Here is an 18,668-nt window from a genome sequence, read left to right as displayed (position 1 = left end):
TTAAATAGATGTTTTTTACAACCACATTTAATACAAAAACTACCCACTTGTAACAATTGCTACTAACCACCTAATAGATTCATAACGTTCTATTACACAAACTTATAAGTACAACCTCACCACATCACTCATAATAAAATAACATAAAAACTAATAATACGTTTTAGAAAATACACTGACGATTTTAACAACTGCAAGAGGTTTCAATTCGTGAAATGATATTTTCTCCATGAGCAATTGCTAGCTAGGGCAAGTCAAAGGATCACTTCCTAACAAAGGAAGGGTCCAACTTCATAACACTTAAAAGGCACGACGACTACCAAAATGGCATATTTGGTTCACGTGAAAATATTTTCTAGAATATATTTTTACATGAAAAAATTATTTCATGCAGTCAAGTGTGAGAATATTTTTATACTGTTTGGTCTTAGTGCATCTTTTCACACCTATCGGCAACTAATTAATGTAAAAATATTTTCACACTTAACCACATGAGAGAATTTTTTCGTGCGAAAATATTTTCTAGAAAACATTTTCACACGAACCAAACGTTACATTAAAGAGCGATTATATTTTTAGAAAGGGCTTGGGTCGTGGCGATAGCACCCCCACACCTAGTTACCACATTGTGGTTTTCAATCATGCTGATACCACCCACTGGTGACACCTTCAAAAAAGCTAACTTCCTAATTTATATGAAAAAATAGGTATCCTATTGACATTTGTCGAATCCATCAATATCTTTGGGATAACTAACCAAAAGAAATAAAGAAAATACAATAAAAACTAGGATAATGTTGTAATTTTGTAACGCTATCCGTTATCAGCTCGACACTGTGTTGAAAAGCTAGGCTTGGGACACAAATGCAGCACGAGGGTTGGGCCAAGCCATGATAGGGTTGCCATGGCCCAGCCTTATATTTTTTTGTGTGTTTCCACTTTTCTTTGTTTCTTTTATTGGGCCCAGTCCGACCTGGCTCGGATAGGGACAACGCCAGGGCTCCCTAGCCCTAGTCCAAGCTAGGTCGAACTAAGGCCATTCCTTTGGGGATCCCTCCTTTCTCAGATTAGGGCCCCAGGCTAGGCCCAGTCTGTTGCCATCCCTAACTAGTGCAAATCCTTTTTTTGAATGGTTACTGTCTTACAGTTAAGAGTGAGCCACAATAAAGCACATCTAAGAGTACATTAACTTGGTCTTAAAAAAGTAGAAAACAAAACAATTTAGTATAAGTGAGTCACAATTACTCTTGGCCGTGGAATGGGACAATTGTGGCCATGCATGTTTGGCTTAATTTTTAAAAGGAAAATTTTTAAACTTCATAACATATCTAAAACTAACAGATTTGACATCTCATGGCTAAGAGTGATTAATTTCCCTATCAAAAGGACATTGTCTTTGGGAAAATTGTGTGAATATCTTATATGTTTTTTGGAATTAAAGTCCTAAAGTTTTTATATTTCACATTGAAGTCCATTATTTTGTCTGATTTTCTTTCAATAATATTCCTTATTTGATATTTTGAATGTCGAGCCTTTTTTTTCCTTCTCTTTTTGTTATCTCAAATCTAGGTTTGAAGTTATGGACCCATTTTTGTTTAGGGCAAGCTTTCTATGTTTCCCCTACAGTATAAAACTCATATACTTCCTCTTATCCAACCGTCTATTCTGAATGGATGGCTAAGATTGCCCCAATCACAATGTCGCGTCTCTACACTATTTTATTTTTAATATTTTTTTCTATAAACTATTTTGACACAAAATTTTGGACGTCCAATCCTCTATTAAACTCACACTAGTGAAAAATATAAAAAAAAATATTTCCAATAAAATATGATGATCAAAATACCCCTGAAAATTTTAAGGGGTATTTTGATCATTATATTTTATCAAAAAATTATTTTTAATATTTTTTATAGGTGCACCCTAATGATAAGATGACACGTACCAAATTTCATATTCATACAATTTGTATAAAAAAACTAAAAATAAAATATTTTGAGACGTTGGATCTAAGATCAAACGGTGAGTGGCTCTCTTGATTAAAATTTGACCGTTGGATGGTAGGGGAAGCATAGATCTTCTATACTGTAGGGGGAGTATAGAAACCTTTCCTTTTTGTTTAACTCTCTCTTTCTTTCTTTTTTGTTGTTTTTTTTTTTGTAGTAGTTGATTTGGCATTTGAAGTATCAAACCAAATTTTGGATTCTCTCTTTTCTTGTGGGTACATAGAAAGGGAGATGGTGATTAATATATACATATATATAATGCCAAGAAAGCGGCACAGTGTGAAAGAACCCATACTTGAAGTGTTGGGCCTAAACATAAGGTAATGGGAAATTATATCATGTCACCATGTCATCATAGTGGAGTGATTTCATGCAATAGTTGTATAATAATATAATGAAGCTATTGGGTTAGTGTAGCCATTATGAGAGCTTGTAATAAAAATTTATGGAACTTAAACTGAATGGGAGTGTGGTCCTATATAGATTATGCTATGCAAATGTTATTTGTCTTAACTCATATTAGACTTTGCTTGTTAGGCCAGTTGAGTTAGAAAACCTTTGATTCCTGGGCATAGAATAAACATCAACGAGGGTTGATGGGTTATCCCTTGATGAAGTCGGAGTTGCCTAGATGAATGAGCCAATGGACTGTGTGTGTGATGGTTGGTCTTTAGAGACGATGACCAAAAACCTCGTCATTAATCCATCACACGGCATGTGCATATGATGGCTATATTGGAAAGCAGTTCATCATTGAGGATGATGCATGCACATGTGCGAGAGATCACCCATATGCACCATAGAGCTGTGGTTGCATCAGGTCTGTGTGATATTAGAATTTGTCTTTAGGGAAGAACCTGTAATCCATAGACTGCTATTATATCTCATTGCTTATTGGCTGACTTTGGTAGCCCAATCATGAGCTACTGCATTCGATTGTCGGTCACGGGCACTACTGGATTAGTTTGATAAAAGAAGTGTGGATTATGGTCTACAGTAGAAGATTGAGTCCCTTATAATTATTAATTCATAAGCTGTGATGATCCTATTCCCATCAATTTTATTTTCTTAGATATTGATTAATTGTAGAATAGTTATTTTAAGATTTTAAATATTTTTTTTTGTTTGTAAAATATATTTATCAAAAATAAATTAACAAAAAATAAAATCAATCTTTTTTAATATTTAATAATATGGGCTCATAGGGGGTCCAATGGACCTATTATGTTTTGCATGGGGGGACACACTATGTGACCCTTTGTGGCACGCCACTTTTAATGGGGCCAAGGGGTCACGCCCCACTGTGTAGGAGCTTCCTATTTTAACCGAGGTAGGTGCCATTTAACCAAATCCATTTTTGAATAAAGCCACCACGCCAAATTTTGAGGGGGCAATTGGGGGTTACTTATCACCCCCATGATATCACATTTAATTTTGATTTCAAATTTGGAGATATCCCTTAAGACCATTTGTTTGACCCAAAATTTTAAATATACACTCTTTTCATTTTAATGCACAATCACAAAAAATAAAAATTTCAAAGCACAACCTATAAAGTGTTTTTTTAGCCAAGTTAACATAGGTCGTCCATTTTGGTGAGATGCTTAGATCTAGGTATTTGAAGGATCTTTTTCATTTCCAATATTTTTAGATAACTTTATTGTCATTCGATCAACAATGTTAAAAAAGGAAAAATTGATTTTGAAATCATAAAGATCTAGATATTGAAATTCACCAAATGGATGATCTATGTTCATTGTTGGAGGGGACTCATTTTGGCTATATAAAGTACAAATTAAATATTATTTTTTTTGATATTGATTATTGAGATGAAGAGAGTGTGATATAAAATTTCAAGTTATAAAAGTACCATAAACATGATTTTTTAAAAGTGTAGTTTCATTATATTATAATGATATGCTGACATAATATCATTTCTCATATATATATATATATATATATATATATATATATATATATATATATATATATATATATATATATATATATATATATATATATATTATAGTGGGGATGGGATTCCCTACCTATAGTAATGATAAACTCAAAACTTCATAATGTAGTCGCGTGACGTCCTTACAAAATTTTACATATGCTGGAATTTGCATACCCACGTTTTAAGGCGTATGTAGGTTTTGTGTACCGAGGGACCCAAATAGCAGTTTGCTAATGCCTTGACAACCATTTCCAAGTTGGTCCTTGAAGTACTCACTATATTTTCACGAGGCCGAGGTCTTTTATCTAAAGCGTGAGGTTTACATAAGGTGCATATTTTATTCTTCACAAATAAGGTGCACTTATAAATTATGTTAGAAGATGTAGCTCTGAAACACCTTATATGGTTTTGAAAATTTATGTTCAATCGTAATTATGAAATTTAAAGTTTTAAATACAATATAGAGCAAACAAATCTATAAACATTTAAAAATATTGAAAATAGATAATTCAAATAACTTATTACAAAATGCATTGATTTTAAGACTTGAATATTTTTGTTTATTCATATCCATATTCTCGAGGTAAAAGACGGTATACATCAAGCAAATCTATAAACCTTTGAAAATCTTGAAAATATACAGTCCAAATAACTTTTTACAAGATGCAATGTTTTTGGGACTTGAATTTTTTTTTCTCTTTATATCCATATACTCGAGGTTTTGGATCAATTGGATCATTTGGAATGTTTTTTTTTTCTTGGATTTTTGAGTGGCACCTTACTTCTATAGCATAGTTTACTTCTACTCCGTCGGTCCAAAGACCTACTTGGGAGGATTTTCTCAATCTAAAATTGTGGAAATCAATTAAAAATTACTAGATAATTATCTCAAAAATAAAATTTGAAATTTACACTTAGATCTCACCATCTAAAAATTTGGTGGTCATTATTCAATCGCATAGTATTATTTTTTTTCAAGTGCATAGGGGGCATATTTAAATTTTATTTATTGAGATCAATCTATAGATTGAAGACCTTACATCTCAAAAAATTGCGGTCCTCAAAATTAATTGCACGTGGGGTTTTATCCATGCAAACGAACATTCTTCTCCCGAGGGTGTAGACTCTCTTTTGGCTAAAAGTGAACGGGGACAGGTCAAGAGCGGGAAAGATCGCATTTCGAAGTTTTCAAGCCCTCATGTCATCGTCACTCTCTCTCTCCAAGTTCTATTTTGATCCTAAACCCACTAATGGAGTCTCTCTGATCACACTCCAAGAGACACATGGTTCTATTCTTTCTCACCAAACATAGCTTCCCTTTCCCTTCTCTCTATCGAAAACAATTTGGCAACAACCTCATCCATGGAGTCACTCCTAATCACACTCTCTGAAATCGAAAATGATCAGCCCCAAGAGGGAGAAAATGGGCAACGTGGACCCATTTCGAAGAACCATATTCAGGACTTGCAGGCGATTTTTTCAACATCAGAAGCATCTCTATGGGAAGAAGTGGTGTCTCGGAACATTTCTCTGGCCTCTCTGGTTCGGTCGCTTTCAACAACAATGGAATCACCAGGTACAATCGGTCTTTTAGCCTCAAATCTCTATCTCACTATTCTTCTTTCCGATGGTTCTCCTTTATATACACTGTTCAATCCTGTCGCCTTTCACTCTCTTCTCCGGTCAATTCGAAATTCGCTCAAGCAAAGCTCTCAGCGTTTTCCCTCAAAACCCAATTCAAAAAAGACCCAATTGAGAAGAAAGACCAAAAATGCAAAAAGAATCAATGACTCCGAAGAAGATGAAGCTCTAGAACCCGAATCTCAGGAAAAAGATGGAAATCCACAAGGTTTTGATGCCAACATTTTGATCTCTGTGCTAGAGAACCTAGATTTAGTTATGCATAATCTGCGATTAGATGGCTATTTTGATAGTCTAAAGTACTTGATTGAAGTTGTATCAGAGCTACCTATGTTGGCCTGTGATTTCAATGGTTTTACTGAGGAGAATGCAGCAACCAGGGGTGGCAAAAGTAGAAAAGTAGTTTCTTCATCGGTACCTTCTCCACCACCTTATGAATCTCTATGTCGATTGTGCTACAAAATTATGGAAAGGGTCTTGATACAAGAGAATGGGGATCGCACTTTAACATCTGTTGAAATCTTCAAAATGCTCGCTCGCTCAATCCTATGCCAAAAATCTCAAGTTCGAGTCTCTGCACTTAGATTTGTCATCAATAAGGTGATACCCACGGAATCTGATTTAATTCGAAAGGCCCTCATATCTTTGCCAAGGTACTTAGCAATGAAGGCCCCTGAAAAAACTGAGCCTCGAGCTTTGGCTGTGGAGTCTATAATAGCAATAATCAAAGCAATGAACACAAGTGAGCAGATGGGTTTTGCTGGGTTTGTCATGAAGATGACTCAAGGTAAGCCTCGGCTTCGAATGATTGCCATGGACTTGATTCCCTCTCTTCTTGGGTCATTACCTGATCCTTTGGGCTTGAAAGAGGATCAAAATTTTTGGGGTTTAAGATGCCTTGAAGCACTTTTGCATCGATGCTCAGATAAGGTAGCGGGTATAAGGGCCAGGGCTTTGACTAATATGGCCAATGCCATTGAACTGCTAGCGAGTGATATAAGGAATAGATCGAGATTGCAAGAACTGTTGGGGTTTGGCGGGATGGGTAGGCCTAACAATTTGCAAGAGAAGCAAGAGACGGAAGAAGGTTTGGAGGCGGAAGCGAGGAATGCTGGCTTACTTTTTGGGGATCTTAGGCCTTCTCCATTTTCGGGGCCAGGGCCTACACCAATAACACCTGGGGTGGGTTGTGAGGATTTGAATGTTTTGTTGAGGAGGAGGTGTGTGGATGAGAAGGCAGCTGTGAGAAAGGCTGCTTTGTTTCTTATTACAAAATCTACTTCTCTACTTGGTAGAATACCAGATGATGTCACTTTGAAAACCATAGGAGTTGCTTGCTCAGACCCCCTTGTTAGCATCAGAAAGGCTGCTCTCTCTGCTTTATCAGAGGTAATTTGTTCCTTTATTCTTCTTTATGTGTCCTTTCAATTTTTCACCTCATTATTTCCGTGAACACCTAATTATTTTCATGAACACAGTATTTGTGTTTTTGCTTGGTATGTAGAATATCACCAAATTGATCGGTAGTTATCAATTTGTCCCAATCAATTCATTTTGCGTGACAAAGGAGTTAATATTACGCTAGCATTCTACTGATAATGACATCTTTACTGCTCTTTTGATAGTGAGACTAGGTACCATGTCTCGTTCTTGACAAAGTATTCAAGAGCTTCTCTAGCTTCTCTAATGCATTTTCATACAGGCATAGAGCTGTATGAAACGGCAAAATAACAACTATCCTTTAAAATGTTAGCTTCCTCATTTGGACTTCAAATAAATTTCTCAAAGTGAGATCTATTTGTTTTTCTTGTGCAAGATGTGATATACTTGAGATTTGTAAGCTAATATATCTTCTTGTTGACAATGAAAGTCAGCTTGGTGTATGGAAGACCAAGGATTGAATGGTTTACTTTAAAACCCCAACTCTCTAACTTGAGTTTCCAACCTAATGCTAAATTTTCCAAAGAAGTTTCCTCATAAAGGAATTTGGATGTTAATATCATTGGGTTTGCTTGTCCACATTCTCATGAACACCACACTTCATGGAATTTGAATGCCAATAAGCCTTGACGAATATACTAGAGGAAAGACTTCATAGCATTTTGTACGGCTTTCATTAAATACAACAACACTTTAGTTGTTTTCTCAAATATGCATCTACTTTGTCTCTTTCTTGCGTTGGATGTGCTATGACATTGTTCCCTGTAGTAGTAGAATGCTCCAAGCCTTCTCATTGAAAATATAGATTGTTTTTCGACAAACTTGTCTTGGGCAATGTGCTTGCTACTATTGTCAGGATCATATACATAGTGGCTTTAGTAGTCTCAATGTCTCATCCATTGCCCATCACTGATCTCAATGACTCTACCCTATTATAGGTCTAACATACTTCAATGTTCTTTTGCACTATGAGAAAGTGAATGAAGAAACATGAAACCTTATATATGTCATTCTAACAACTAGCATGCCTTGGAGCCCAATGTATTTCTGTCCAAATGCGTCAGATAGTTTTTCCAATTTTTTTAAATTTCAAACATTTAATATTTTTTACTAGAAAGTCAGTTCAGTCCCAACCATGGCTGTGCAGGTTATCCGGAAATTACTTTTTTAAATTTGTTTCTTTGGGAATTCCACCCTTGGTCTTTTTCAGGTTTTCCGGAAATTCCCTGAGAAGAGAGTGGTGAAAGAGTGGCTACACTCCGTTCCCCAACTGATCACTGATAATGAGTCGAGCGTCCAAGACGAATGTGAGACCCTCTTTCTAGAACTGGTCTTAGATCATATCAGCAGGGTTGCATCAGCAAGCTCAAGCAACAACAAACCAAAGCATCATATCCCTAAGGCCTCGAAAGCTGTAATAGAGAAAGAGCTTGAGATGGTCTTCCCTGAAGGTATCCTAGACTTGCTTAAAATGATTTGCAATGGAGAGGTAGCCCCCTGTGTTAAGCGCATATGTGCGAGCCTTGGCAAGAAAGGGCGGCTAAGGTCCGGACTAGCTCTCTCTCTCCAAAATATCATAACCAGCTCTGAGTCAATTTGGGTGAACCACTCTATGGCAATAGAGAAATGGACTGCACCTCCAGGTGCTTGGTACCTCCTCTCTGAGGTTTCAGTGTTTCTTCCAAAATTTGTGGGGTGGAAGTTCCTTAACCATCACTGGCAACTCTTGGATAGGAATACGACTGAGAAAGAAATTGGTAGTCCTTTTGCATGGCAAGAATTGGAGGGTCAGGATGAACAGGACGCTGTATCAGTTGCTTGGGCAGAAGATCGGGTCCACTTGTTGAAGACTATCTCCAATGTTGCGAAAGAACTGCCGCCTGTTGGTGCTGCCGAGCTTGCTGAGAGCTTGTTAGCGAGGCTTATGGCCTTTAACATGCACCCTACAGAGGTAAGCTAGAATCGTGGTTTTAAAACATGGGCGTAGTTGACTTGACTATGTCAGGTTTTTTTAGAGAAAGAAGCTTCAAGATTTGGTTTTGACTTGCTTGGTTTATGTCAAGAGTTGCACGAGTTCATGAGTCTTGGCTGAGTCTTTATGGTTCGATGGTTTCTTGACCCCTCATTTTTAAATTCTTCTATTTTCTTAGAAAAGTTTCTTTTGTAAAACCTTTGACTTGACTTGTATTTTATAATGTTGAATTGAGACCAGGCTGAGTCAGAATATTACTAGGGTTTCTTTCTATCTTTGCTTGATGCGTACTGTCAATGTGGTATTATCGGTTGTTTTAATGTGTTACTAGGTAATGGACATAGTGAACTTCTGAACACTATCAGGACTCTAGTTGTGTTTGGGAATCAACTTGCAAATAGAAGAGGTTCTGAAAATAAAGCATGTTTGTTGCAATTAAGAATCATTTTTTTACATCCTTTCCAGAAAGAGAATTATTCCTTTATCATTTTGTTACGCCTAATATGCTTAGCTCAATTAATTAAGAAGATGCATTCAGTGAGCAAGGTGAAATTTCCTATAGTTTATGTAGGAAATTTCACATTACCCCAGTTTAGATGTCTATGAGGGATGTGCTTCCTCCAATCAATGTCCATCAAAAAAATTGATAGAGTTTGAGCCGAGGAACAAAAAACTGCAGCCATCTGCCATTAACATCCAATGGCTGGGGTCAGGTAAAATCATACAGATACTTTGTCATACTCATTGTGTACGAATCTAATTAATGGCTTTGATATTTCTGAAAGTGTGAAACGTATGAACTACTGCTGAACTATTGCCTTCTAGCCTTAAAAAGTGAATGGTGTCATCAAGTTTATCACATTTTAATTTCAATATGAAAGGAAATGAAAGGGGATTATTAAGAGAAGTTTTCAGTTACTATTCACAGCACTGTGTACAAAGTATTGAGTTGTAGAAGGCACTACTAGGTGTATCACAACATTGTAATAACATTTCTAGTTGACGCATTTAAAATTTAGGAGAGATCATAATGCACATGAGTTATGCGACAAGTAACTTAGGAATATTAGGTTCAGAGGTATGGATTGATTCTGATTGAAGCCTAATTCCCTGTCATTTACTTTGTTATTATCCCGTGGAAAGTTGCATTCTAGGCGGCAAGTTTAAGCTTGTTCCTTTGGGATTGTGTAGATGATGCTTGGAATTTATGAATAGCAAAGTACAATCAACTCAAATCACAGATGGTTGATATGATGTGTAATTCACACGTTTGCTGTTACAAACTTCAATGCATCATGGCGTAATTTCTTTTCCTTTTTTCTTTTACTTGGAAAGTGAACTCAGGCTCATCGAATCATAAAACTGTTTATTGTAACTTATGCTCCAAAGTGTTCCATTGTTTGCTCTCTCTCTCTCTCTCTCTCTCTCACGCACACACTCAGAGGGCTGAAATGTGGTTAGGCTATTTTATGTATCATGAACATAATTCATTTATGTTTCATGAACAGGTTGATGCTCATGTACAAGCTCTTAAAACATTATGCCAAAGGAAGGCCATCCATGAGAAGGGTGACCAGTTAATATCGAAGTGGGTAGACCAGGTGCTCTCCAAGGCTCTGCAAATTCTTGATGATTATGTAACTGAGGTCTCTGAAATGGGCAACTTAGATCGCTTTCAAACCCCAGCTAGAAGTGGAAGCAGGAAGAAGAAAGCCAAGGGGAAGACAAAAATGGGAGCTCTGAATCCATCTGTACAAGCTGTAACAGCCATTTTTACTTTGGGTTCCCTGGTCCTGGTTTGTCCATCCACTAATTTGAAGGGATTCATTCCCCTGCTTCAAACTGTGATAACTTCTGGAAGCTTGAAACCAAAATCTAAAGAGATTACTGGTTTGGTTAGTGTTTCAGCAAAGAATTTCTCTTCATCTTTCTACATTCAGTCATGGGTCACACTGGGAAAGATATGCCTTGTGGATGACAAGCTGGCCAAGAGATACATACCTTTGTTTGTGCAGGTATGATAAAAGAACTAACTTTTTATCAAACAAAAAAGGTATCATACAAGAATTGAACTTTTCTGTCACTCCTCTTGCAATTCAAGGAAAAATGTACAATTGCTTAAACAGCACTGACTTTGAAAATAACTTTTCTAGCAGTGGTTTGAAGAGGATTACATAATCAATCACACTTTTTTCAAATGTCCTAATTGCACAATAGCCTATCTCTCTCTATCACGCACACACACATGCACACAGACACAAACACACAAGTGTGCCCACACACACACAGAAATCTTTGTCGGTTCTTACTGTCTCTGCTTTTTTTAATTGGAGGAAGTCTGTCATCTTTCTTCCGTATTTGACTGGTTGGTGTGGTTGTGCTTTAGGAGCTTGAAAAGAGTAACTCTGCTCCTCTCCGGAACAATATCATGGTGGTAATGACTGACTTTTGTGTTCGATACACTGCACTAGTTGATTGGTGAGGATTACAAAACTGAGTACAGATTGGAAATTCCTATAATTCATTAAAATTTTGGCCAACTCCAAGGGCATATTTGAGGCAATTTTGGTGAGCACCAGTTACCGCAGCTCCCCATTTACCGCTTTAACTGGCCCAACCACCACGTGTTTACCATTTACTGCAGTGTCCTTGGAGCGTCACTTCCCTTGGTTTTTAAAGAAAGTGGTTCACTGTAGTGGTGGAGCTTAGGATATTCCCCCGGTAATCAAAGGGGGAAGTATCTTGAAGTGCGGAAAGTGCAATGAAGCATTGCTCTTTCCACACTATCAAATGCGCCCTGATTTAATTTTGGTTTCCACTCCATGTCCAATTTGAAAGTAAGTTGAGGTTAACTTTTAATGAAAATAGTTCAAGTTCAAAATGGACAATTTTGATAAATTCTTAACAATGGGGACTATATTTTTTATAATTACATGCAAGTCCACAATCGTTGAATTCTTGAGAAGTAATGAGCTTTCTTTGGTTCACCTTCCTTAAATTTCCTCCTTTTCTTCAGTCGAATTTTTGACATATTATGTAATATTTATTCAATCAAATATTTATCTAATATTTCTTTTGTGTAATCTTGAAGAATTATGTGACTGTAATTGCAAGAGGTTATATTTCTTTTTCAGCTATATTGCCAAGATCACGAAATCTTTGTGTGACCCATGTGAAGTAGTCAGAAGGCAGACATTCATTCTGCTCTCCAGGCTGCTACAGGTCTGAACTCTCACTACCCTGGTTTAGCAAAGCAATGGGAAGAGGTTATGAAGAAAGGGATCAAGTGTGTGCACCTGAAAAATGACAAAACATGATGATTTCCAAACACTTGTTAGTTAGTGCCCATGAATTGATGGTAAATTTACCCTGAGCACTCTGATAAACTGCTTCAGAGATCTCAAAGATAGCAAAACTACTGTTTTAACTTCATAATTCATGGTGCCAACTATTTTTTATATGTTGTTTTTTCGCAAGTTTCTGGTTACCAATTGCTGAAAATTGTTCGACATGCCAGGAGTTCCCATTTTTTTGCTTTTATGAGTATGTAAGTGGATATTGGTTTTATTTTTATCAATTTTAATGAAATTTAAAATATGTTTTGGCTTTGTCTATTACAACATTTGGATTTTTGTAGCTCTTTTGAAAAGTGCTGCCTAGTTACAAGTAAAAGAAAAAAACAGGCTGTTTTCCTAGAATATTCTCAGACATGGTTTTCTGGAGTTTGATACAGAGAGACTATGTGAAGTGGAGAGGTGTGCTATTCCATCGGTTTCTTTTTGCTCTGGTGGATGAATCCGAGAAGATCAGGCAGCTTGCAGATTTCCTTATCGGGAGCATCTTAAAGAGTGAGTATCTCACTAGCGTAAACATTATTGAATTCTCTCTAGCGGAGACATCCTTGAGATCTTTCTTTCCATTTGTCTCTTTATTATGAAGAAGTATTTGACCAAACCCTATTTCGTCTCTTTATTATGAAGAAGTATTTGACCAAACCCTATTTCGTCTCTTTATTATGAAGAAGTATTTGACCAAACCCTATATATGAAGAAATAACGAGAGAGAGAGAGAGAGAGAGAGAGAGAGAGAGAGGACAAGTAGTTTACTGTGTGGGATTCTTGTGCAGCAAAGGCGCCTCTGCTGGCATATAATAGCTTTGTGGAAGCCATATTTGTGTTGAATGGTTGTGATGCCCATGGGGGACATAGTGAATACCAAAGCTCGCATTCAGAGTCTCGTCTCTTCTCTTTGAGGTGATGGTAGTTTATAATTGATATCCATGGTGATGAATTTTCTTATTGTTTTGCTTGCTGAAGGAGAAAAACGTGAACTACAAATTAAGTTTGGATTTTATAGAAAGCTCCATGAAAACCAGAAAAGAGTAAGTATCGTTGCTACTACATATAAGCTCCCCCTTGGGTTCTCTGCAGTAACAATAACCTCATCCAGTAACTGCATAACGCCCTGCATGAGAGAGAGAAAGAGAGAGAGGGAGGCCTTGTGGTCATTTTCAGAAGAATGCCTATTCTTTTAAGGGAAAAGTTTTTATAAAGTCTCAACCTTAAAAGGTAGAATTAAGGTGCACCTCAAAAATCTATCGAAAAAGATTGTTTTGATGTTGGAAAACCTTCTAATTGATCATACGACATTAAGGTATATGAATATGTGAAAAATAAAGATTTCGGGTCTCAAAAATAGTGCATCTTGCAACACATTATCTAGACTGCCAATTTTCAAGATTTTCACGTGTTCATAGGTCTACTTGATTCCATTTCTGGAGTTTTAAGATTCATAGTTAGAGATGAAAATGGACTATAAGACCATTCTAAAACTTTTTGACACCAAAATTATAATAAAATGATGCGGAGAAGGTTAGTGACATTGATCCGCAAGACATTGATATGCAGGAAGCTTAGCAAACTTTTGAAATAGCTGAAACTAACCTGAGTAGAACTGAAGGCAAGAGACAAACAATTGATGCGAATTTAGTTCTTAGACGAGCTAGGACACGAGTAGAGGCTATCAATGCTATTTTGTCCTAGTCGAAGTATCATCATAATAAAAAAAGTGCTAAAGTGCAATGAGCGCTTAGCGGAGCAAGTTGATGTTCCGCATAGGCTACACATAGACAACAAATCCCTCCTTAGGGCGCAGCAAAGCACTCTTTAGACATCAAGTCCCTCCTTAAGGGGCAGCAAAGTACTCTTTGAGTTTGAGATTGCTTTGCAAGAGCAAAAAGCTCAGCCAATAGTTTGACCTTGCTACCACTGGCTTTGTGAGTGCGAAGCAACTTCCAATTGTTGGGGGGCTTTTTTTTTGCATGCAACACATAAAAGCACTCTAAAATGAGTGCTTTGCTCGCATTGCAAAGCCCTCATCAGTGGTTTTATGTTTGTAGGTGTACCTTACTTGGATTGTTTAGAGACGTGTCCTTTGCTCGTGCTGCAAAGCCCTCATGAGTGGTTTTATGTTTGTAGGTGCACTTTACTTGGATTGTTTAGAGTTGCAACATTATACAAACCACACGCCTCTTTTAAAGCATACAGCAAGTCCATCTTCTCCAAATCTCTTTGTACTTCTATCACAATTAGTTCATGTCCATTTCCCTTTAAGGGAAATGGAAAACGACCATCTTCTCCAGATGTCTCTGTACTTCAATCACAATTAGTTCAGTCGCACTGACTGGAGTCATTCCATTCAATTAGTTCATTAAACTCCAAGTTAAAGGTCTTCCAGGTTATTTCTAATGGTTTCCACTCTGGATGGGAAAAGCTTACTGGTTTCTTCTGCTGTTGTAGGGGGCCAGATGAGAAAACTCAATCTCAACGCATGCACATATACGTCTCTCTTCTTAAACAAATGGCACCAGAGCACCTCTTGGCTACCTCTGCCAAGCTCTGCGCTGAGATCCTTGCTGCAGCTGCTGACGGTTTGCTGGACCTTAATGATTCAACCGGAAAATCTGTTCTTAAGGTTGTGTTTATATACACACACTCTCTCTCTCCCCCCCCCCCCCCCCCGAATATCCCCGAACAAAAATAAATACACACACAAAAGGGTGCGAATTGGGTCACAAAGGGGTGGGTCGTCCGGGTCTGAGTCCGGGTACGGGTCCATGTTTTGTGCCCCATTAGGTTGGGATTAGGTCAGGTGGACCTGCCCCTTGACTTGGACCCAACCCAGTAAAAAATATATAACATGGAAAAAACTAAAGTCAGCCCAGTGGAATAGTGTAAGCCCAACGGTTCAAATTAAATTTGGGTTGATCTGACGATCACGATTATATTTTGTAATATAATTTTAATAATTTTTATATAAATCCAAATAACAAGAAATTTGGAGCATTCACTTCTCTAATCAAACGTACTTAATAAAAATATTAAAACAATAATTCACAAAAAATAAATTGATAAAATACCCCTGAAAATTTTTAAAGATATTTTGGTCAATTTATTTTTGTGAATTATTTTTTTGATATTTTTATTAGATTTTACTACTTTGAAAAAATTGACACTCCAAATTTAATGTGATTTGAATTTGTAGAAAAAAAACATTATAATTCAAATACGAAATGTAATCGTGATCATTGGATCGCTTCAGATTTAAGATGGGCTATTGGGCTTACATAATCTATGGACTGATAATAGCTTCTTCCATATAAAATATGTTAAACATATGTGCTTAATAATTTATAAAATAGATTTTTTTATTTTAAAATTTCTAAACCTTGGTCCGGGTCCAAATGACTTGGCCCTGACCTGGGTCCAAGGTCCATGTCCAAGATAGTCAGGTTGCGTGTGGGTATAGATTGACGCGGACCCTATCAAACCCGTTGCCACCCTATATACACAAAGGTTTCCTTTTGATGTTAAGCAAATTCAAATAGAGTGCATTTTTGCAAACTATTTCCCAACTTTGCAACAGGATGCCCTGCAAATACTTGCCTGCAAGGAGATGCGCCTGCAAAGTGCACGCAACACCCCATTGGCCACAGACCTCGAAGAAGAAGGTGTTCCACCTGCAGCTAGTGCCTTTACGGTGGCCAAAGGTAGGGTGGTGAGCCAAGTGGCCAAGAAGAGCCTGGTTCAGAATGCCATCCCCATTTTCATAGAGCTCAAGAAAGTACTTGAAAGCCGAAATAGCCCTCTCTTGGGTTGCCTCATGGAGTGCCTTCGTGTTCTCCTCAAAGAATATAACAATGAGATTGACGAAATATTGTTAGCTGATAAGCAGCTCCAAAAGGAGATTTTGTATGATATGCGCAAGTACGAGGCATCCAAGGCCAAGTCCACAGTGGTTGAGGCTATGGCCACGATACGCAGGTCAGGTGGATATCATTCATCAGTTGGCAAAACGTCTGACACCCAAGCTAATAATGGTGGCGGTAGCCATTCAAGGCCTACAAGTATTGGTGGAGACAGAATTTATAAGGCTGCTAAACCTTCAGTTGCTCCAAATTGCAGGCTTTCATGTTCCAACAGTGGTATTCGTGGTCCATGCCCAAAGCCTAATCTTGGTATTGATGCTGGTGGTGATGGTATTAATTTGGGGCCTAATGGTATTGGTGGTGAAGGATTTTCTAGGTCTAATATTTGTAGTAGAGTTCAGAGCAATGGTAATTTGAAGTCTAGTAGTTATGTTGATGGTCTCTTCAGGGGTGAGTCTAGTAATAGAGGTAATTGCAGTAGTGCTGTAAAATCTACTGATGTTGGTGGTGGTGATTTAGAGGGAGAATTTGGGAATAGTGAGAGAATTGTGTCAGCAGTGGCCGATATGGCAGCGGCTGCCACTGTGAATGTGGTGCTTAAGGATGTGAATGGGGGGACATCGACGCCGCCCCTTGGCACGATGAGCATACCAAAGTTGAAGGGTTCTTTGAGTGATGCAAGTAGAAAGAGCAACTGCTCTCAGGTGTTAGAGTCCTTGAGGAGGAGAGAGACTTTCAATGGCTCTGAGGAGGGTTAGTGCTCACTTTATTATCAAAAATGAATTTGAATGGTGTATAGGGGGAGAAACATGGAGGCATCAGCAGTTAAAACAGTTAACCTCTCCCCTTATTTTGGAGGGGAGAGAGAGAGTGGGAGAGGGGTTTTGGATAAACCCCAAACCCAGGATTTGTAATACGGGAAGCTTGTATTATGTTTGTTTTGTATGATTGTTATGAAATGTAATAATAATGGCGCGTTTAGTTTGCTTTGTATAGGGTATACTGGGTTTGATTCCTACATAGTGACATGCCCCTGTACCAGGAAAAAAGTCCCTTCCCCTTGGGCAAAACAAAGGTTAGGGATATTGTTTTGATCTCAAATTTTTGAGATGTAATCTCTGCAGGGATTTTTGAAATATTATTTAAGTATTAGACTAAACTAATGCCTCAATATTGAATAGAGGCTCTCCATGTTTTGAATGGCTAGATCTAAGTGTCACAAGATTTAATATTCAAATTTTTTCTTTTGAAAGTATTCATCTCATGTGGTTCCCAAAATTTTGGACTAAAAAAATCTTCTTAAATAGTTGTTTTGAGTGTGGGAGTAGATGCACATTGCTGCTACTGCAGGACCATAGTATACGTACCCAGTTCAATTGTTGCAAAATTCCTTTTACATAATACAGTAACGGGTGCGGTTTAGGTTTGGATAAGCTAGCCTCCTTATACTAAACAAATAAGGTGAGCCCATAAAATTTACACACAGTTGTCGTTTTGGTGCCAAAAACCTGGCTCGAAAAATAACTTTTCATCCTCAGTTATAAAATTTTAAAATTAAAAAATTATACTGAGCAAATCAAAAAATACTTGAAAATAGACAGTCTAGAGAACTTGTTATAAAATGTATTATTTTATAGATTTGGAATTCTTTTTTTTTCTTCATGTCCTTTCTTCATAATTAACCTATCTTACTAAAGTAAGTATATGTCTAGGAGAAATAAAAATTAACCGATCTTGTTATATAATAATACATATAGGAGAAATAAAATTCAAGAGAGAAAGATATGCATAATATAACTAAGGTTGTATTTCTATATCCTAATGAAAAAAATATTTTTATATTAGTGCTTATCTCCACATTGTTTCCGTATCTTAATTTGAGAGAGATCAACATTCTTTCCTTATCTCAGTGAGAGATTTCCATATCTATTTTTATATCAACACAAGTTCCACTGAGAAGCACATCAGGCACGTTTTGGAAGATGAATTGCATTCTCAAAATTTCTTGGATTATATACTCGTGTAGGAATGCATTGTTCATTTATCCCATGTTTAAAATCCATTTATGAGTATTTTTAGGACCCGAAATTATGCGAAAGTAACTTTCTTGGAATATTGACCAACTTGAAAAAAAAAGGAAAAAATTATAAGCACTCAAGTGTGAGCTCTTCGGCGTTTCTCGTGAAGATGTGTTAATATTTAATTGTTTATAAGTTCAAAATCCAACTTTTTATTTATTTAGAAATACTTTGGATCTCAAAAATTTAGATTAAAAAATATGCATCTAGGAAAATATATAAACCGACAATAAACTTTTAATACAATGAGGTCACAGTTACTCTTGTCCATCAGATTTCAAATCGGGTGGTTGTGAGTGTGCATTCACAAGAATCAAAGTTTCCAAAACACAAAATTCCTAAACTTTGAATCACACCCTAAGCCATC

The 18,668-nt window shown here is 37.0% G+C and overlaps 1 protein-coding gene across 3 annotated transcripts; it reads left to right on the top strand.

Moving 5' to 3' along the window:
* Window positions 1–5,153: 5,153 nt before the first annotated feature.
* LOC18430354 (binding protein) lies at window positions 5,154–17,216 on the top strand. Of its 3 annotated transcripts, XM_020664952.2 has the most exons (9): window positions 5,154–6,993; window positions 8,255–8,995; window positions 10,525–11,031; window positions 11,403–11,494; window positions 12,151–12,238; window positions 12,750–12,864; window positions 13,143–13,269; window positions 14,815–14,989; window positions 15,941–17,216. In XM_020664952.2, the coding sequence occupies exons 1-9, from the start codon at window positions 5,326–5,328 to the stop codon at window positions 16,979–16,981; spliced, it is 4,554 nt and encodes a 1,517-aa protein (XP_020520611.1). In that variant the 5' UTR covers window positions 5,154–5,325; the 3' UTR covers window positions 16,982–17,216. The 3 variants fall into 3 exon arrangements, 2 of the variants coding, with proteins under 2 accessions (XP_020520611.1, XP_020520612.1); XR_016050124.1 differs by lacking the exon at window positions 11,403–11,494 and having other exon boundaries at window positions 5,194–6,993; XM_020664953.2 differs by lacking the exon at window positions 8,255–8,995 and having other exon boundaries at window positions 5,194–6,993.
* Window positions 17,217–18,668: the final 1,452 nt, after the last annotated feature.

This window comes from Amborella trichopoda, chromosome 2 (assembly GCF_054954075.1).
Source record: "Amborella trichopoda isolate Santa Cruz 75 chromosome 2, AtrichopodaSantaCruz75HAP2 v2.0, whole genome shotgun sequence".
NCBI lineage: Eukaryota > Viridiplantae > Streptophyta > Magnoliopsida > Amborellales > Amborellaceae > Amborella > Amborella trichopoda.
This window is presented reverse-complemented; position numbering and strand designations above follow the sequence as displayed.